Raw genomic sequence first — 22,132 nt, 5'->3', positions numbered from 1 at the left:
CAAGTGGTGGCTGATTTTGGCGTTTTACAACTTTACGTTTTTGCGTAGAAGTTCGCTCTCCCGGTCGCTATGGCAGAACTTCACTAGCCAACGCGGCATCTAGATTTATCGGATGGAACCGGAAGTTTGATGCTTTTTATATGCTGGACCCGTTATGCACCGGTTTTGTTCTTTTTAAACTTCGCTCTAGTCGGGGCTTTGTTGGGCTTCACTTGGGGGTTGAGTGGGAAACTTCAAATATTCCAAAGATTCCCGCATTTCCGATCGTGTTTTATCATTATATTGGTGTTAAGCTCGAAACCTGCAAAAGTATGAAAAATACAATTATTACATGATTATTAAAAACACATAATCGACCAAAATGTTATGTCTCTCGGGGTTTAATATTACGGTTTTGGGTGCTTATCATATCACCGCCGCGAAAACAGACAAACAAGAAAAAAATAAGACGTCAATCGATATGAAAAACAAAAGAAGATTGTTGCTAAGTTCAAGTAAAAAATGTTTTACAAAAAATTAATGACTAATATTATTTTACCAAGAAGTTTAGAATGATCAATTGAGTGTGCTACTTGGATCGGTTTATCCTTTACATTACTGCAAAAAAGAAACTACTAAAGATAAATAAGTTTGGAACTTCAAGTCTCTAGAGTTCAACACATGATTGCAAATACATCTTGATATATTTGGAAGGCTCTACTGCTGAAGGCATTACGTGCAATAAGAGATAGAAGATCAACAAATGTATTTTACTTGTAAGCAGACTGAAGACACATGAGCAAGCCAACTCGTAATGCAAGTCAGCTGAACAAGTTGCTTCCTGAATCTTGTAAGCTCAAAGTTATTAGTTTAAAGCAGTTGCAACTCGTAATGCAAGCTACTTAAAGTTATCTGTACAACTTAGGATCCACTCAAAGTTAATTTTGAAAGATTCTGGTGAAGACACCTACAGCTGCTTTAAACTTAATAGATTGCCAAGTTACCCACCAAGGTATCCACCAATGTCAAGTCCACTAAGCTGACTGGTTTCGGAAGAGATGAGGTATAAGTTCAAATTATCGGCAAAAAGAGATGAAAGGCACACTCGAAAACACAGAGAGGGCTTATAAATTACATGTATATAATAGAAGACCCAAAACACGATATTCCTTTCCATGGCTCCTCACAAGTATCACCTCCATTTGATTTCCACCCTATTAGCTGTGAAGGGTAATTCAAAGTCTTGTACAGATCTTGAATACCAAGAATCGCAAAGACGTTCACGTAGAAATAAATTTTACGGAATTTCAAAAACATCTTTTGTCATTCTAAGTGTATAACATAACAATACAATAGTTCCGTAATAGCTAACATTTTAACCGAAACTAAAAAAAAATGCACATTTTCGTCATTTTCATTTAGAAGATAAAATGGTTAATTCCCAATTACATTCCCAGTTCCAGAAATTCAATCCACAAGTCTAACTGTAAATATCAACCTAAAGCTTTAATAGAATGCATAATATCAACCATTCTATATGGCTAACAGTTTTCAATACAATACATAATAAACATATTGACACCTTACCTAGCCGATGCAGCTCTTTGTTCATGAAAATCAAAAGTATAAACATGACCCGGTCGGGAAACAAACTCTAGCCAAAGAAGTAGTAAGTGAACCACTACCAAATCCAGTTCAAGAACTACACAACCAGAACAATTTCAAGAAGGAAACCACAAAACTAATATCGAAAGAATGTACAAAATCGGTGTCCTATGACTTAAAACCAATGTCCACAACTCGTGTGTTGGAGCTAATAAGTAAATAAATCCACCTTTGTTACTTAACACTTTGGACCCATATGATTTCCTATCCAAATACCATGTTTAAATACCCTGAACTTGTTTTGTAACTCTGAACCATCACTTACTTTAATTGCTTTAATTGTATCGTGACATTCGTATACCATAATTAGATCCCCATTCGCTATCTTACATTTGGGATGATATCTTTCTCGTGTCGCCTATAGATAACATTATTTACCACATGAAAACAAAACCCAATCAACTTAAAAATACTAACTTTTATCTAACAATAGGGAGTAAAAAAGATGGGTTACCTGATAAAGATGACAGAGATTGAGGAAAAGTGATTAGTAGTTAGGTGCTGATCCAAATCGAAGTTGTATCAACCCAACAAAACAGTGAAAACGAAAAACAATTAATTGAGAGAGATGAAAAATAATTAATTCAGAGAAATAAAAAAAAAAACGACTTACCCCTAGTTTTTATTGAGCCGTAGCGGCAGTGAGAGGGAGTGGAAGAGAGAGGAGAGGGTAGCGGCAGTGAAAGGAGAGGAGAGAGAGGTTATGTTTTATGTTTCGACGAAATAATGAGCGCGATTTTATTTTGTTTCCCTCTTTTGCCCAAAATTTCAAGTTTCTAACACTTAACTTACGGTTTACTCTAATTTGAAAGCGTTAGCAATTAATTCTTGAAATTCCTCCGAATTAAATCAATACTTATCAACATTCGCAACGCTTATATAGCGTAGGCAACTTACCAACGCTAAAAAAGTGTTACAAATAAAAAAAAGTGCGTGTTGCAAATAGCCTGTTATGGTGTAGTGTTTGGTGCACCTATAATGTTGAAGCAAAATTGTACAACAAATTAGTTGCTACCAATATATATATATCAAAATTGCTATTTAAAACTCGGACGGAAGAACATAAACAAATGAATACATAATAATGTTGTTACCACTATATATATATCAAAATAGATATCAAGTAAAATTATATGCTTACTCCTCGTATATTAAGTACATAAAACAACATGTGTACTCCTCAAATATTAACTAAAACCATAAGCTATAATAATGTTGTTACCATTGTATATATATCAAAATAGATATCAAGTAAAATGATATGCTTACTCCTCGTATATTAAGTATGTAAAACAACATGCGTACTCCTCAAATATTAACCAAAACCATAAGCTGAACAATTCAATGTTCAGCTTAACCAAACACAAAACTGGTTACTGCAATAGAATGCTAAAACAGAAAAAATTACATATTCATTAGCCTGAATTAGGCTGGTGAAAAAATATAAACACATGAAAAAAAACTTTAAGTATTTAATTGTCTAAAAGAAACAGTATTTAATTGTCTAAAAGAAACAATAACACAACTTACCAATTTTAGGCCCTCTCTAACCCCTCTCTTATTGACAACGGCTCGGATTAAACCGTTGAAAGTGTGGCTATCAGGTTCCAAACCGAGTTTTCGCATCTGCATAAATTGGAACCTCAATTTAATGAACCATAAGATGTAAAGTCATGTAAACCATAGAAAAGGCACTGCAAGTGGTAATCCTAATTTAACATCAACCACTGCATGGGAAACTGCATAAGAAATTTAAAGTGTCAATGCGGGATCTATAAATTGTGGATGGAGGTGCTAATAGAGTTGAAGAAGAATATGTTTACTGGCACATGGAAACAGATTGGCAGTAAAGCATTGATGGTCTAATCCCAACTGCACATGTAGGAGTAAATATAATGCCTAGAATGTAGATGACAATAAAATAAAAAATGGCAAACATGTTAAAGAGCATGTACCTGCCTCCAGGAACAGCTGCTCAACCAGCTTACAGTTTCTAGCTTGTGCGTATGCCTGGATCACATCATTGAAAGATAATCTCAAAATTTTCATAGCATGCATCACATCAATACCATTGTTTAGTATGTCGGAGGTTCCATGCGCAAGTTCTCTGCGAAGGTCGCGAAGGTCACGAAGCTTTTGTTCCTTATTAGTGATAGTAAACAACGCCGAACTTCTACAGCCCGTGCCTGATGCAACAGAGATCCTATTAGGATATTTGACAAAGCCATAAAGCGCTTTATCTATATTTCTAAATAAATCCACGTGGTGTTCTCTAAAATCACCTTCTACTGCTCTTGTCATAGCACCCAAAACAGGTGAAGGATGCAGAGAGAGTTCGTTCTCCTCCATGCTAGATCCCTTAAAGGCAAAATCGATAGTTGGAGGTATAGGAATATCCAATCTTGAAGATTGGAAACTTCCTTTGACAGGTCTCTCAATAGAGGCATTTCCTTGAAAAACCAGAACCACTGCAGGTTGCAAAGCTTTAAGTGCAGTTACGAGGTCTCCCAATCTTGCAAACGACCTAATGAATTCCTGAAGAGACCTAATATTGGGGCAGTAGTACTTGGCATACTACTTCCATATTTCCTGAACTGCAGAGAGGCTTTCCTGCAAAACTGCAAGCTGCAAAAGAGACTTATAAACATCAACCCAGAAAGACTGAAAACCAAAGAGCAGATATTGGAGAAATAAATAATTAACAAAACACAAATTACAAAAAAAAAATCAAACAAACAAAAACAACAAAAATGAAAAGCAAAACGTAACAAAAAATATGATAAAGTAACACAAACAAAAAAAACACCAAATTCGGGATATTTGGCTTTCAATGTCATGCTACACTATCACAGGACTCACTGCTCTACATACTGTTACAAACCTTGAGAAGTGCCAGGTACGTGCTTTTAGATTTTCCCACCAATCGGTTTTCCATTAGATCCAAACAAGAATTGGCATGAACCATGCTTCCCATCTGGGCACATCCATTCAAGAAAATGTTGTACATGGATAGGTCCGGAGCGCTGTGAGGGATACTCCCAAGAAAAGACAGCCAATTTAGTGCCTGAAAACATGGATAAACAGTATTACGGTAGTTGATATAGATCAGTTGCAATTTATCCAGACCAATAAGTGAATAACAAAACTCACAAGATGAGACTGCTCACAAGTTTTATTTGTAATGCTCTCCCATGCATCTCATTTGACAAAATGACACCGAAATAGAAGTACTGAAGTAGACTTATATGCTTAAGAGAGGCAAATGAAGCACAAAGATATCCTCCAATGTTCAAAAATAAAATAAAATAAAAGTCTAGGAGAAACGGACTACAAGAAACTTTTTAGACAAACATACACTACTTGGATAATTATTATACTGTCTTAAATTAAGTATCTTTTGAACCATTATGATAAGCACTCGTGAAGAACATAAAAGTTTATAGGAAGCTTACCTCCTCGAGGTAACCGCCTTTGGTGAGTGCTTGGATAATGGACCTGTAGCATCTTGTGTCCATTTCTATCTCTTTCTCTTCCATAATTTTCCAAGTCTCCATAAAAAACCAAGTATCGGGAGAGGTTATGTTGCACAGTAATTAAGTATATGAATAAAGTCATCAGGTTTTAAAAGTTGATTACTGCAGGTGAATGCCGTAAGAAAGTTGAAAGCTCGGTCTCGATCCCCCACTTGAAGAGCACTGACAATTTCAGACTGCAAACAACTTGTAATTGATTTGGTGGTATAATGCAAATGGTATCTCTGGAATGTATTTGTAATCGAACGAATCGATTTTCTTGACCTGTTTTAATCATAATAATATCATTCATTCATTAATACAACTTCACACAGTGAATGAAATTAAACTAACCATTTATTTTTAACAAATCAAACTTAACAAACAAAAAACCTATAAGAAACGATCACACAAATTCAACCATGCACAGAGCTTTGTTGAATATCCGAAATTCAATCAGTAAATCAGTTTGTTTGATATACATGAGCAAACCAAAATTTCTCAAAGTAATTAATACATCAACCAACGCTTGAAATAGCAAAGACAAAGTAAACCTCACCAACCTGTTAATTCGAGCATCACGCCTGCACCCAAAAGGAGAGTGAAGAAGTAGCCCGCAGCAGGATGGAAAAACTCAATATGTAGCAGATTGCAAAGTGTATTGTAGGTATTTTAGCTAATAAGTTTTGCTACATAATGCGTATGTAACAGAATACACGTTGTGGGTGCTTCTAAAATTTTTTGTTCACCTTTTGATTTGTTTAATATGATCCCTATAACATGGAGTTGTTTTTCATTATATGTTGAGCGGATAATTTTCTTGTGAAACTCAGGTAACGTACCGTGAGCTTGGGAGAAAACAAAAACTAAAATTGAAAAAGGAAGCTAGAGAGATAAGTTCTTCATATTATGTCATTTTATTAAATTTTAAGTATTTTGTTGCATTGGCAGTCTACCTAGAAATAATATGTCACTTGTCCACTGCACAATTATTTTTCCTTATTTATTACCACTTGTGAGACCTTGATTACTCCTTTTTTTTTTTTGTCTATTCGAGTTTTTGGCTTATGTAGCTTACATTTTCTTTCTTCTCAAATGTGCTTTAACCATAATTAGACCAATTGATGATTGATGAGTAGTATCCGCTACACACATGCCCATTCTTTGTTCGCTTGGTGTATATGGGCATTTGTGTACAAGTTTGATATGGGTCTGCAATATCCTGAAATGCAGCAGCCCTACTGAACTTATCATCTGTTACTAGCTACACCTCACCTATCTTTGTTCAAGCCACGGTATGCAAAGTTACCACCCCTTTTTGTTTTATTTTATACTTTCTAAACCTAGGGTTAGGGTTTAGGTATATGAGAAACGAGATTTCTTTGTTTTACTCTATGTAGGCCATTCCATAACCTGTTTTTACTCTAAAACTTAATGTGTTATTTTTACTTGTTGCAGTATAAAGAAGACAAGAGTATCACTCATTTGGGATATGATTAGTGGTTGACTGGAAAGACCAAGCCATTTGATGAAGTGGCCGGGTGTATGACAAATTGACAACATGAAAAGAACTGAAGCTTGTTTTATAGTATATATAATTTTTTCCCCTTTTGTTCATCCTTGTACCAAGTTATTTATTGATTCAATGACGATATTTTGTAGCAAAGAAATATTTGATTTAATAGAAAATGTGAGATTTTTTATGTTAGAATTCTTCTTTGAAGTAATTTATAATTTTATATATGAATACTCTAGGGGAAAAAAATAAAAAATACAAATACAAACAAACAAACATTTTGCCACGACCGTGGCAATAAATACTTTTGGCAACCACCGTGCCTATGACAAAAAGAAATTCATTTATTTTGACAATTAAACTAATTCAAATAAAAAACAATGTCTTGCCATGACATGACCGTGGCTAAATGTTCATTCTCTTGCAGCGGTGGTAAAAGTTGTGGCAACAAACTTCTTTCCACACCTTTTTTTTGCCTTGAGCGAGACAAAAAGTTTTTTCGTGACAAAACACATGTTTCCACGAATTTTAGACTTTTTGCCACCACAACTGCCCGCAGCAAAAAATCATATTTTTAGTAGTGGCAATTGCATACAGTTTTTGAATTCCCATGAATTATTCTTTGAGGTTAGTTCAATGTATTTGCATGCAGTTAGTTTCTGATTTCATATTAATTATCCAAAGTAGTGTATAATACCAATTTTTATTGATCATTATGTAATGTCCTTGCAGATATGACATAAAAGTAATTATATATGATACATTATATAGGATCATCAAAGATTATCAAGTTTTTGATTTCCCATTAGTTAATTATTATTTAAGGATAGTTATTCAATGCATTTACATCCAGTTTCCAATTTTCCGTTAATTATTCTTTGAAGTTAGTTCGATGCATTTGCATCTAGTTTCTGATTTCCCAGTTAATTATTCTTTGAGATCAAATCTAGTTTCCGATTTCCTATTAATTATTCTTTGAGGTTAGTTCAATGCATTTACATCCAGTTTCTGATTTTTCATTAATTATTTTATGAGGTTAGTTCAATGAAAGTTGCATCCGGTTTTCGATTTCTCCCGCTAATTATTTTTTTAGGCTAGTTCAATGCAGTTACATCCAGTTTCCCATTTCTTATTAATTATTCTTTGAGGCTTCCGATTTCTCGTTAATTATTTTTTAAGGTTAGTTCGATGCAGTTGCATTCACTTTCCAATTTCATGTTAACTATTCGTTGAGGTTATTTTTATACAGTTGCGTCCAGTTACCGATTTTCTGTTAACTATTTTTTAAGGTTACTTCAATGCATTTGCATCCAGTTTCCAATTTCACATTAATTATTCTTTGAGTTTAGTTCAATGCATTTGCATCCAGTTTTTGATTTCGCGTTAATTAGTCTTTGAGGATAGCTTAATGTTGTTGCATCCAGTTTCCGATTTCTCGTTAATTATTCTTTGAAGTTAGTTTCATGCATTTGCATTTAGTGTCCTATTTTCCGTTAATTATTTTTTTGAGCTTAGTTCAATGTAGTTGCATCTAGTTTTCGATTTCTCGATAATTATTTTCAAAGGCTAGTTCAATGTTTTTGCATCCCGGTGCCGATTTCCTTTTAATTATTCTTTTACATTAATTCGATGCATTTGCATCCAATTTTCGATTTCCCGTTAGTTCTTCTTTGAGGCCAATTCAATGTAGTTGCATTTAGTTTTCGATTTCCCATTAATTATTCTTTGAGATTAGATCAATGTATGTATTTGCATCCAGTTTCAAACTTCTCGTTAATTATTCTTTGAGGTTAGTTTAATGCATTTGTATCAAGTTTCTGATTTTCCATTCATTATTATTTGAGGTTAGCTCAATACATTTGCATTTGCATCCCATTTCCGATTTTTTGTTAATTATTATTTGAGATTAGTTAAATGCATTTGCCTCCAGTTGTTGATTTCTCGTTAATTATTCTTTGAGGTTAGCTCGATGCATTTGCATCAAGTTTCCGATTATTTCAGGTTAGCTCAACACATTTGCATCCAATTTCTAATTTTTCATTAATTATTCTATGGGGTTACTTCAATGCAGTTGCATCCGGTTTCCGATTTCCTGTTATATCTAATTTTTTAAAGGTTAGTTCAATGCATTTGCCTCCAGTTTCTAATTTTTCAATTAATAATTCTTTGAGGTTAGTTCGATGCATTTGTATTTAGGTTTTTTTATTTCTCGTTAATTATTCTCCGAGGTTAAGTTTTCGATTTCCCGTTAATCATTTTTTGAAGTTAGTTCGATGCATTTGCATCTATTTTTCGATTTCTTTTTAATTATTCTTTGAGGTTACTTCCATGCAGTTGCGTCCAATTTTTTATTTTATGTAATTATTTTTTTTAGGTTAGTTCAAAGCATTTGCATTCAGTTTCCGATTTCTCGTTAAATATTTTTTAGGTTAGTTTAATGCATTATCATCTAGTTTCCGATTTCCCGTTAATTATTATTTGAGATTGGTTTAATGCATTTGCGTCCAAATTATAATTTCCTATTAATTATTCTTTGAGGTTAGTTCTATGCAGTTTCTGATTTCCCGTTAATTATTCTTTGTGGTTGGTTCAATGCATTTGCATCATGTTTTCGGTTTCCCATTAATTATTCTTTGAGGTTGGTTCATTGCATTTGCATCCTGTTTTTAGTTTCTAGTTAATTATTCTTTGAGGTTAGTTCGATGCAGTTACATCCATCTAGCTAGTTTTCAATTTCCCGTTAATTATTCTTTGAGGTTAGTTCAATGCAGTTTATTCAAGTTTCCAATTTTTTGCTAATTATTTTTTAGGTTAGTTTGATGTTGCATCCAGTTTCTGATTTCCCGTTAATTATAATTTGAGGTTAGTTTAATGCAGTTGCATACAACTTCCGATTTCCTGTTAATTATTATTTAGGAATAGTTCAGTAATGCCCGCAGTTGCAAACTATTTTTGATTTCATGTTAATTATTCTTTAAGGGAATTGAGGCTAGTTCAATGTGTTTGCATGCAATTGCATCCAATTTCTAATTTCCCGCTTATTATTCTTTTAGGCTAGTTTAATACATTTGCATCCAGTTTTTGATTTCTTGTTAATTATTCTTTTGCATCCATTTTTCGATTTTCCATTAATTATTCTTTGAGGTTAGTTCAATTCATTTGCATCCAATTTTCAATTTTCAATTTCTAGTTAATTATTCATTGTGGTTAGTTCGATGCATTTGCATCCAGTTTCTGATTTCCCGCTAATTATTCTTTGAGGTTAGTTCGATGCATTTGCATTCAGTTTCCGATTTTATGTTAATTACTTTTTGAGGTTTGCTATATAATAAATCCATCAAATAGCAATGGTGAATTTTGAATGCTCTTGGTAAAATCTAGACCAATTGAGACAGAGTACATAGATCATGAGTTTACGTTAGAATACAACTCAAATATTGGTACGGTAAAATAGTGGAGTCAACTTTAAAGCAAGGGAAATCCCAATTTCATTTTGGGTTTTGAATGCGCAATAGTAACACAGTGCTCATAGATAAAAATTGCTTCGTGGCCCTCCTTCTCAAGCAACTTTACATTGAGATTTACTCTGTCGCCAATCTTAGTAACCGTGGCATCTTTCTTAATGAGTCCCCTGTGAACAAAATAAGTAGTAATAACTTCTTCTTTGTGTTATCTTGATTTTGATGGATTTTTCATTCACCTACATCATGTTTAAAAGTTTAATATAAGTATACAACATACATCTTACCCCCATACTTAAAACTCGCCTCAAGTAAACTGATTTCCTTTTTCTTTTTGCCTCCTTCCATTTCCTATTAAACTGAACTATATGGAGTTTACACTCTAGATATAGTAGTGCATATGAAAATAGAAATTGAGAATTAGTCACATGTTAGCGTCTAACAAACCCTACCTATACACTTATCCATAACCTATATTTCTTTTGGTCCTACATCTCATTTGTGGTATGCGTGTCCCTTGTAGACCAATTTCCTAAAACATAAACCTACATATATGTTTTAAGAGTGTTTACTACCACAATGTTTTTTTTTCTCTAGTGATTATTTACTGCTAAGTACTTTATAGATTCTACATAATTACCTAACTGGTCTATAATGCATCCAACTATCTATTTAATAAAAGAGCTCAAGAATATGTAACGATCCAAATTGTGATTAAGCATCAACTTTCTAAGCAAGTTGATTGAAAATTGCTGGCAAAAAATGACATTGGATAAAAATTGAGATTGATGTATAAACTATCAGCCAGAATCATCAAAACATGTTAAGAGTTAGCAACACATTTACAATTTCAGGTTCCACTACCTCTTTTAATAACTTGTAACTTTAAAGCACGTAAGAAGCAGAAGTCACTCTACTGCTCCCATAAGCTTAGTTTGATTTGAAGTGTCACAACGTCAGAAAAGAAGTCACTCTACTGCTCCCATAAGCGTAGTTTGATTTGAAGTGTCACAACGTCAGAAAAGAAGGTAACCATCCAAAATTTGCAATTACAAACAATAATCATAGTCCTATATACAATTTGATAATGGAAAGCTTCACCATCTATCAAGTTCTCCGAAGACACAAACACATGAAGAAGTTTGAGCTGTATACGATCTGATCTGATATCTTAACCAAACTTGCTAAATTTTGTTTATTTTTATTTTTTACTATTTCGGTATTGAATTATGATGAAAGTATACTTACTCCTCTTGGTGAGGTTTAAGGGAACTTGGTAATAGGGAGAATAATGATGGAAGTATATTGACTTCTCTTGGTGAGGTTAAAGAGAACTTGGTAATAGGGAGAAGCTTTCCTTTCTAGTTTGATACAACGCAAGGTTTTTCCTAAATTTTGTAATTAGTTAAGTGTTGTGAAAATATTAGAGTCTATGTGAAGGCTCTAAAAAATAGAGCCAAGAGGGTATAGCTATAATATATATCTATTAAGTATTAAGTATAACCATCCACCAAATGGTTGAAGCCCCTCCAAGCTTGCATAATTTACGTATATAGGTTTTATCACTTGGTTGTTTTGGGCTGACGGATTTTGTTATTGATTTCTCTCGATCTATATCAAGTTACCAACCTGTGTTTAAGAGTTATATTCATGTGCTTCATACTTTGTTGGATGAAATCGAGCTTTATTTTGGCTTTTAGCTCAAATTACATCCAAAGCTAAGATGAAACTCAGGTGGATGGTTAAAACTTCCGTGTGATGGGTTGGATTTGGAGTCAACTTAATAGCAACCCATCTATACATCTAGCTTGGGCCCAAGATGAGCCTATAAAAATTGTAAAGTAAATCTAACACAAAATACAAATTTCTTATACAACCCATATTGTAGCGTTCATGGACATGTACTAAATTTGGTTACTCTATCAATAAGTAAATCAGTGTTTCAATGAAATTTCTAATTATTACAATATTAGAAATTGGTATTAAAGTCAATTTCTAATAGCGGTCAACTGGGTTTGGACTTTGGAGTTTGACCTAGAATACAGTATTAGAGCATCACCAATGCAGGCCCAGCTCTAACTGTGAAACTGGTATACTGGATCACCAATGTGAAGCTGGTATACTGGATTTTACCGGGATGAAAGTTTGATTAGGTAATATTAATAGAGTGCTGTATTGGGCGCCACCAGAATTACATTGGGCAGCCTCCGCCCAAGCCCAAATCGCAAAGCCCAATACACCCCCCCACTTCCATCGCCAAACCGGAAAAACCTCCCTTAACCGGTCATCTTTCTCACAAGAAACCCTTCAACCCTAACAAAAAACCAAAACAATCCAATATTATTGAACCAATCCAATCATGATTTAATCTAATCATGAAACAATCCAATCACGCGAAACGCGAAACAATCCAATTCTGCTGAAATTTAATCCAATCGCGACCCAATCAAATCCAACATTCGAGCTTTTGCAATTTCGCCATTGAAGCTTTTGCAAGTTAAGAGAGCGGTGAAAGCTTGAAATTTCGTCATTTCCAGTTGTTTGATTCTTGCATTGATTCATTTCCAGTCTGAAGGTACGAACTGAAATTTATTGGATTGTGGTTTGTTCCTGATTAATGTTTTTAATGACCCATCTCGATTTGTGTTATGAAGTTTAATTGCATTGGCTATATATACTATTTTGGAAACATCCCATGTGCTTGAGGTGTTTGGTTTTGTCGTTGGTGTTCCTTTGTGTGTTTGAGATGTTGTGTCTTCGCAGTTGGTGCTCCTTTGTATGTTTAGCCATGAAACTGTACCTTTTGGTTGTACATTGCTTTTTTGTTACACAATATGATTGTCACTATTGAAGGATATCGACCCTTCAAATCTGAATTTATAGATAACCCATTCAACCGTAATTTTTTTTAAACCAGTGTTTTGAGAGAGTTTATAAGCAAGGAGGCATTCAATATTGAATGACTATCGTAGGCTCGTGAGCCATGACTGTAACACAACATAGGCGCATTCAAAACGGTAAGCACCCCCATCGCCTTAACCGGTCGAGGGACCTTTCCTCTTTGGGGTTATGAGAGATACATAGCCACCGCTACCGCTAGAGATGACATTTTGAAGTATTTGGTGATGTTAGATATTCGGTGATGTTAGATATATGTTGTATGTACACTGGTGATGTTAGATGCATAGCCCACCTTGTGTGGCATGTTCGTTAAGGTCAGACCAACTTTGATGTTTCGAGATGCAAGCTATCCTACCTCTTTATGGTTGTTGTAATTTGAGAGCATGTATTAGTATCCTTAGGGTTGTACAGTGTCTTATGATGTGGGGCTTAAGGATATGGTTAGAACGAACATTGACAATGACAAGTCAATGAGCAAACGGGGCCAAAAACCCCACTAAGAACAGGTAATACAGATGCAAGTGTACTTGTGTTTAAACTGAGTGTTTGATTTGGTTCAGTTATCATTTTGATTTACTTGTGTTTGAACTGAGTGTTAAACTAGTGTTGTTATTTTTAGATAAAGTTTGTGATGAATCTTATTATATTGGATGGCTATCGTTTTGGTAAAAAGTTTTTTACCACATTTCTTTTAGTTAACTATTTTAATATATATGTTTACTAGATTATTGGTAGTTTGGGTAGCAAAGTAAGCTACCATCAAGGATGGTAGTGAAGCCATAATGGTTTAAGTGGTTCATATTAGCTATTTCCATTGCCCAGAAGTTAAGTTGTAAGAGTGAATTATATGGCTCTGAAACTTGATATGTTGTTGCATTTCGTGGTCATCTACAAATTTCTTTGAAAGTTATGACCCATGTTAACTGGAATGAAGATTAGGAAGAACTGAGCAGTTCAACTTTAGACTTAAGTGTGTTCATTTATTAATTTCTTAGAGTGGTTTGAGTGTTTAGTAATGAACCCTATTCTGTAAGTGTTGTGAATTGTGTTTCCCGGGATGGTGATTTAGGAAGAACTGAGCAGTCCAACTTGAGAGATAAGGCTGATAGACCTCGAGCGGGTGTTCATTTAGAAAATTTTTAGTGTGTTTCGAGTGTTTACTATTTTATTTTGTGAGGGATCATTGAGATGAAATCTTATTTACAATAGTTATGGCAAGAGGACCTTGAGCTTGTGTGTGCAAGGATAAATTTGCCCTGTTATTATGGTTTCACTGATAAATTTGTCTTTTGCATTGGTTCTTTACCGAAGAGGAGAAGTGGGTCGGCTTATTTCTTTGGTGATTAGACTAGATTTAGGGTAGTGGGGGGAAACGATTATCTTCTGTGCAAAATAAGGAAAGAATAAATTGAGTCCCTTCATTGTACTTCACCATATGTCCACTTAGATGTTAAGAGCCTAACTGTGAACTCGCCAAGTTTTGTCAGTAGTTCATATGTTTTGGTATAAGACTCCACTTGGTTCTTATCATCATGTCCTCCACTCGCGGAACACAAAGAACTTTCCTAATGTGTGCATGGTCATCTTGATTAAGAAAATGAAAAAGTGAGAACAGCTGACAAAACTTTAATTTGATGAGTTATGGGAATGTGATGTTTGTCTTGTTCATCTTTATATAGTATGAGAAAATGAGCTCGAATTTCCTATATATTTTCTTCGAGAAACTGAAAAAGAGAATCAATGCATTGAAAGTGAACAACAAAAGATTTTTTTAAGGGTACAAAGTGTACTAAGTGTCGATTGTGTGAACTAAAGTGTACTAGGTTTTAGTTCCATAGATATCAGATCTCTCAGAAAATTGTCGATTCGAGAGGGTGTACAAAGTGTCTTGGTAACCAATAATGGAACATCGATAAAACACAGATTTATCTGCAGTGACTACAAGAGCTTAATCGCTTGACCCTTTGATGGACCGGCAAGATTGACAAAGGATATGTCTCGAGCAATAAAGCCATCACCGCCAGCACCTAAGTAGAACATATACACAATAAGCTAGTTAACAATATGGAAAATTAATACTAAACTGAATGAATATTTGTCAATACTGCTTAGGTATTCAATCAAACTAGTTATATTCTACTTAGGTGGAAAATATCAAACTTGATTAACTAGTTAACAATGTGGAGTTAACAATCAAACTTGTCAATAAGCTAGTTAACAATCAAACTATGGCAACGAACTCATCAGTAATTCATAAATGAATATTTGTCTTGTCAAGTATTCAAGTTGTCATATTAGCATTCTTATATGATGATGATTGAACAGGGATTAAGTCGGTCTGTCCAAAACTTGAAGGATCCTTTGAAACACAAAGAACGCTGGATAGGATTTACCTACTTTTTTTAATAATGTGGAGTGTTTAGAGGGTCGCGCGTCTAGTTTTCGGACAGGCAGTGATCTAATTCTTGTTCATGGTTCATGATGAAAAATATCATAACATGAAAAATCTAATGTGGAGTGTTTAGAGGGTCGTTTGAGTGTATTGCGAGTTGCGAGTATGTATACAACTTTGTTACCTGTTTGAGCTGTGTCACCGTGCACACTAGCGGGGCACAATCATTCAATTGGTCCACTTGGGCAAGTCAATTTGAAAGAGGCTATAATCTGACAGTAAAATTGCATTGACTGTGTGATTGAAGGCAAATATAAACGCAAGTGCTAGTAGCCAACATCCCGATTGGGACACAATAATATAGTTGTATACTTGTATTTGTTGACCAAATGGTGATTCACAAGTTTCAAGTCTTAATCCAATCTAGAATTTAGGAGTAGCAGATGGCCTGTGGGTCTGAACCTCTGATCAAGTGGCTTGACAATGTAGACTAACAATCATAGAGGACAGCCCAGGAAAGCATTATGAAAAAAAAAGTCAATACTTAAGTAAACCTCGTCAACCATAATTTAAGGCCAACACTCTAATCGGTTTGATTATCTCTCAAATTTGGCTTAAGAAGGTGATTGGCCCATGATTGATATGATATGGAGGCTTAACCACGAGGTTTATTAAAATTCATGGATGATATATCGTATATATATTCTTTAATTAGTTCGGGAGTATCTTCGTATAAACTAAAGTTGGTTAAAAAGGTATAACAAGAGAGAATATTCTTTTCGACGAATTGGATAGAAATAGGAGTCCAACAATCCCAATCGCTAACTCTTAGTCTTAACTTCAATCCAACAAAGTATCTACTCCTAACTCTTAGTCTCGGCCCAACAGGTTTGAGAAGAACAACTTCTATCTAAAACACGCACTCCATTCATTTTGGTATGTATCAAGCCTTCATTATGAAATAATACAATATACAACATGCCCCCAAAACCCCCATTTCGGAACATCTGTAGTTTTAGGATAATATACCAAAAATATAGGCAATCGAATCGTTGCACTAAAAATCCTAGAACTTTTATTCTATTGCTCCTCCAAGATATCCTTGAATGAAATATCTCCACAGAACTAACTAGTTGTTTATTGATAAATGATATATCATCGCTATTCTATTTTCTATTCCCTAATCTATAGAAATTCATGTCTAGCTCATTGTCATCTTTTCTTTTCCGTATTGTCGCTATCACTCTTTTTCATACTCTACTTTGTTGGACTACAACCTATATTTTGTGAGATAAATTGATGGAACACGATGACGGTTCACAACCAATCGAAGATTTCTTGTATAAACTAACAAACGAGAAACCAAAATCATTTTCACTTGATGAACTTAAGAGATTTACGCCAAATCTCGAAAGAATGTAGGTGCTAGTGGGTTTGGAGACGCCTCACACAGTTAATTCCCTAATGGTGTCAAAATAGCGTTGAAGGTACTAAAAGACAACAATAACACAAAGGAAATTATGAGGAAACAATTCAAGTCGAAGTGGGCACCATGGGCAAAACTTCCCATCAAAACCTGATCAAACTATATGGGTATTGCTTTGATACCAACATGAAAGCACTTGTTTACGAATACGTGGAAAACGGATCATTCGATAAAATTTTGTTCAAGAATCACCTTAACATAGAATGGGGGAAGTTGTATGAGATTGCAATTCAGATTGCAATTGGGCTCTCTTTTCTGCATGAGCATTGTGAGCCACCAATAATTCACTACAACGTAAAGCTTGATAATGTGCTTATTGACGTAAAGACTAAGAGTTAGGAGTAGTGCTCATCTTTCATACCTAGTATTTTCCTTTAGGGCCTGATGTTATAAGAGAAGATACTTTTACCATTTTATGATTAGTGTTTCTGTACATTCTTTTACTCACCTTTCATACTGCTTATGTTCTTGAGTCTTGACTAATGAGTAATGACCTTGATCACATGCAGCTTTTACGAGTACTTGCTTAAGGTCTGGATACAGGGGAACAAAACTAAAGCGGTAAAGCATTATAGGTGAGAAGCTTTCTTTGGTTTTCAAACTTACTGAATGTATGTTATCAAGGTGGTTTTTTTGGGTGGTTTCCCCTATGCTTGACGAGGGACGAGTCAAGTTCATTTTGTTGTAGAGAGTCCAGCTTATTTTGTTGTAATACTTGATGTACATAAAATGACGGTTCATACGTAAAACAGCCTTGTATATATATACATTTTGCAATCGTCGTAAAAGTTAGGTTATATGTACATATGGTTGTTGGAAGGATGTCATTATTGATTTCCGTGTTATGACAAAGTTTAAGTATACAAAATGTTGACCAAACAAAGGAAACTCGCCCAAAAATTCGATAGAATTTGATAGCGAAACGCTCATTCTATTTCTTCATATATACTTGGAGTTATCATAGCAAGCTTATAAGTTTATTAGTTTTAATGACTGGGATGATCTCTTTTTTCTAGTGGTTTTCTTTGTACATTGTTTATTTAAATATGGTTTACTAATACTTGTTTTATTTTTCTTTGTAGCGATGGGTCCTCGATCAAAGAATGTGAAGAATGTAGCAATAAAACTACATTCAAGGGTGTTAAGAAATTGTTTGGTGGCGGTTCCTCTAGCGGTGATGCAGTTGGAAGAAAAAGACATAGGGGCGAGACGGCTTAACGGCATCGGTAGGCGTAGGGGACCATTTGGAAAAGAGGTTCCCGAGGTTGATTCGTTTAGTGAAGATAGTGTAGATAGTGATACTAATGTAGGTTTAGATGTAGGTTTAGACAAAGGGAAGAGTATAGTAGAAGAGGAGAGTGAGGAGAGTGAGGAAGAGAGTGAGGAGGAGAGTGAGGAGGAGGATGAGCAGGATGATGATGTTGAAGAATATGTGGTAGAAGACGCATCACCAGCTGGAAGAAGCACCTCCGTATTGGATTTCGTGAAGAAAATCCAATGATGATTTGAAGTTTCAAAGAGGTGTGTATGGGGGAGGCCCGTATGAGTCAGAGTTGTTGTATGACTATGCGGTGCATGTCGCTCGCGATGTTTGGGAGAGAAGGGTAATATTTTGTTTTTCTTGTGTACTTTGATTTTCTTTTTTACAAAATCTTTTGTTTCCGTTCATATATATCTAATGCGTGCTCGGTTGTTTCGTGAGGATCGCGGGGCGTTGAAGTGTGTTTCACACTTAGCTGGGGTTATCCCAATGGAATTTCAAAAATGAATGTGAAAGGTCTCCTCAGATTTGCCGCGCAGGTTGAGAATGACTGGGTTGTTTGATCTCGTGGAAGGTTATCACGAGCATATGGATCCACCATTGATCTCTCAAGCGTTTGTGGAGATGGCATCCGGAGACCAACACCTTCCATATGCCGGTTGGGGAGATGATCGCGGACTTTGGACGATGTTGTCCAAATCTATGGAGTCACAGCTAGAGGAAGAAGCGGTGCAAGGGGACAAAGAGCTGAATTTACAACAATCGATAAATCTCTTACGCCTTGGTCCGGGGCTCCCTATTGATTTGATTAGGGGAGATGGAAGCTAGCAAGTTCACTTCAAAAAGTAGGCTAGAATTCATCCGGAAGCATTTTGCTAACAAGATTCATGATAGCCCTATATGTGACGTCATTGAATGTGGTAGAGAAGGCCTCGAAGTTTCGAGGATGTTCAACCCGGATCGTTAGAGCTTTTATTCTGTTTTTCTTTGGATGTGCCGTTTTTACTGACAAGTCTGGGACTGGAGTGCCTATATGTTATCTGAGGCCGTTGTTGAAATTCAGTGAGATAGAAGAGTATGCATGGGGTGCAGCAATTTTGGCGTTTTTATATAGAGGTCTCGGGGCTGCCACATGTGCGAAGGTGAAAGGGGTTACAGGCTATATGACTCTTCTACAGGTAAAACTTGAGTATTTTAGAGTTTATTTTTTTTAATGTTAATTTTATTACTCTATCAATATGTTAACTATTTGTGTATATCTAGGCATGGATCTATGAGTATTTTCCGGTATTCATGACAGTCCCAAACTTCAACTATATCTCGTCTCAGCCGCGTGCTCACAGACACATCCCAGTCGCTCCACACTATTACGACACAACGTATGCATTGCAGTTTTATCGAGCGATAATTGATGATTTGAATGAGTTCAATGTAAGTATTAAATTCAATGACAATTTGGTATTTAAGTTTCTTTATATTTATTTTTTAGTAATTGATCATTAGAGTTAATGACACATTTGATTTTGTTTCAGTTGTTTGGCATCCCTACAAAAATATCGAGATACAAACCCGATCGATGACATTGCATTTTGAGGGGATTGCTATGTTTTTCAACATTGTCGAGCTTTTACTGTCGCAAGGGTGGTGCGTCGGTTAGTCACGTGCAACTTGTACCTAAAGATCCTCCAATGCCAAATTGAGAACAAGAACCGTGGCGTGACGCGGGTATGAGGTGAGCTGACCAATATTGGGCCACTTTTATCGAGTCGTGGCGTAATCAACGTGATTCAACTCTGCAAACCGGGACCTATTTCGCCTTATCCATGGGAGTGTCATCAAAACTACATGACTTGGTATGCGAGGAATTCTCATGTAGTTTTGGTGAACCCCGAGCTTCTTCCTATTCATCCCTCCCCGAGACACGCCTAACCGTTCACCGATTGTAAGTATTGTGATTTTTAATTGAGTTTTCTCTAATTGTGATTTTTGCATTCGATTGGTAACTTATCTTGATTTTTCTTTTTTAAATGAATCCGGCGTCATCGATGAAACCAAATGCTTTGCTAGAGGTCTGCAATTGGCTGGGAATGATATGCCGGAGGAAGCAAGGTCCTCCTTCAACAGGCGCATAACTTGACTAGGTGTAAGTACATCGTGGGTGGCTTATAGTTGATTTGTTTCAGTTTAGGGTTTGTAACTTTGTAATTTAGTTTGATAGATGTAATTTGTTTCAGTTTAGGGTTTGTAATTTTGTTAACTTCGAATGAATTGATGGATATGATGTTTGCATGAATGTTTGAATGGAATTTAATGTTTAGGGTTTAGGGTTTAGGGTTTAATGTTTGAATGTAATTTGTTTCAGTTTAGGGTTTTGATCTGAATGTTTGAATGGATATGATGTTTGCATGAATGTTTGATATCTGATGTTTGAATGGAAAAGTGGAATTTGATGAATGAGAGTGTTTGATATTTGATGTTTAAATGGAAAAGTGGAATTTGATGAATATGAAAGTGTTGTAAAAACAAAACGAATTTTGAAAATTTTTCTTCCAAATCCCCAGTCAAGATCGTTTGGCATAAAGGCCAAACGACCTCGCCAATCATTTTCCTTTATACCAAACGACCACGGCAGATCGGTCGCTTTTAATCTCAAATCGACCCATGCATCGTTTGGTCTAAAGGCCAACGACATGACCACATCGTTTGGTCTAAAGGCCAAACGACATGACCACATCGTTTTCCCTTTAGACCAAACGATCTGGCTGGGTCGTTTTGTATTAAAGCCAAACGACTTCACCGTGTAGTTTCGGTCATTATTGACAACATATGAACGTTATTTCAAATCACTTCGATTAGCGGTCCGAATCAACTAGTCGATCACCGATTGCCATCCTAATCAACTTAGTCGATCATTCGATTTCAAAATCACTCGATTGACGTCTGAATCAACTTAGTCGATCGCTCTATTTCCAAATCACTCGATTGCCGTCCGAATCAACTTAATCGATCACTCGATTTCCAAATCAAATCAAATAAAAGCCCTAACATTATTTCCAAATAACAATAAAATAAAATAAAATTACATTTGTTCCAAATTACATCAAAATATCAAATTACATCAATATATCACTTAGTCGATCGCTCGATTTCAAAATCACTCGATTGCTGTCCGAATCAACTTAGTCGATTACTCGATTTCCAAATCAAATCAAATAAAAGCCCTAACATTATTTCCAAATAACAATAAAATAAAATAAAATTACATTTGTTCCAAATTACATCAAAATATCAAATTACATCAATATATCACTTAGTCGATCGCCGATTTCAAAATCACTCGATTGTCGAATCAACTTAGTCGATTACTTTCGATTTCCAAATCAAATCAAATAAAAGCCCTAACATTATTTCCAAATAACAATAAAATAAAATAAAATTACATTTGTTCCAAATTACATCAAAATATCAAATTACATCAATATATCACTTAGTCGATCGCTCGATTTCAAAATCACTCGATTGTCGTCCGAATCAACTTAGTCGATTACTCGATTTCCAAATCAAATCAAATAAAAGCCCTAACATTGATAACATAAAAATCAAATCAAATTACACTTGTTCCAAATTACATCAAAATACAAATTACATCAAAATATCATATCGACAACATACAAACAACTTAGTCGATAACATGTACTGTTGGGTCTTCAACGAGCTCATTTTCCCATATTAAATTGGGAATGTTCAATGCCATAAATTGCAATTGCCTTCTTGTCAAGGCCAAATTCCAACTTTCAAGAATATCATATCGAGCTCTAAGCCATTGACATTCGAGGAAACCGGACAATCTTCAACAAGTTCAACATTGACAAAATGATTTCCACCAACATGTGCGCTACTACCAACACTTGGGTCACTCTCTCGAGGATTTTCTTGGGTTCTCGGCATGAGAAGGAAGC

At 35.2% G+C, this 22,132-nt stretch overlaps 1 protein-coding gene across 8 annotated transcripts; it reads right to left on the bottom strand.

The window, feature by feature from the left end:
• Positions 1-724: 724 nt before the first annotated feature.
• On the bottom strand, positions 725-6,134 carry LOC147479855 (uncharacterized). 8 transcript variants are annotated; one of them, XR_015205593.1, is made up of 7 exons: positions 5,720-6,134; positions 5,097-5,441; positions 4,526-4,708; positions 3,927-4,262; positions 3,600-3,830; positions 1,115-3,270; positions 725-1,022 (listed from the first exon to the last, which is right to left on the bottom strand). XR_015205593.1 is itself a non-coding variant. In XM_086579876.1 (6 exons), exons 4-6 carry the CDS (start codon positions 3,991-3,993, stop codon positions 3,245-3,247), a joined length of 324 nt encoding a protein of 107 aa, XP_086436002.1. In that variant the 5' UTR covers positions 3,994-4,269; positions 4,526-4,708; positions 5,097-5,441; positions 5,720-6,121; the 3' UTR covers positions 725-3,244. The 8 variants fall into 8 exon arrangements, 1 of the variants encoding a protein (XP_086436002.1); XR_015205592.1 differs by having other exon boundaries at positions 725-2,145; positions 3,175-3,270; XR_015205595.1 differs by having other exon boundaries at positions 725-2,145; positions 3,175-3,270; positions 3,714-3,830.
• Between the last annotated feature and the right edge of the window lie 15,998 nt (positions 6,135-22,132).

The sequence above is a fragment of the Coptis chinensis genome, chromosome 8 (assembly GCF_015680905.1).
Source record: "Coptis chinensis isolate HL-2020 chromosome 8, ASM1568090v1, whole genome shotgun sequence".
Classification (NCBI taxonomy): domain Eukaryota; kingdom Viridiplantae; phylum Streptophyta; class Magnoliopsida; order Ranunculales; family Ranunculaceae; genus Coptis; species Coptis chinensis.
This window is presented reverse-complemented; position numbering and strand designations above follow the sequence as displayed.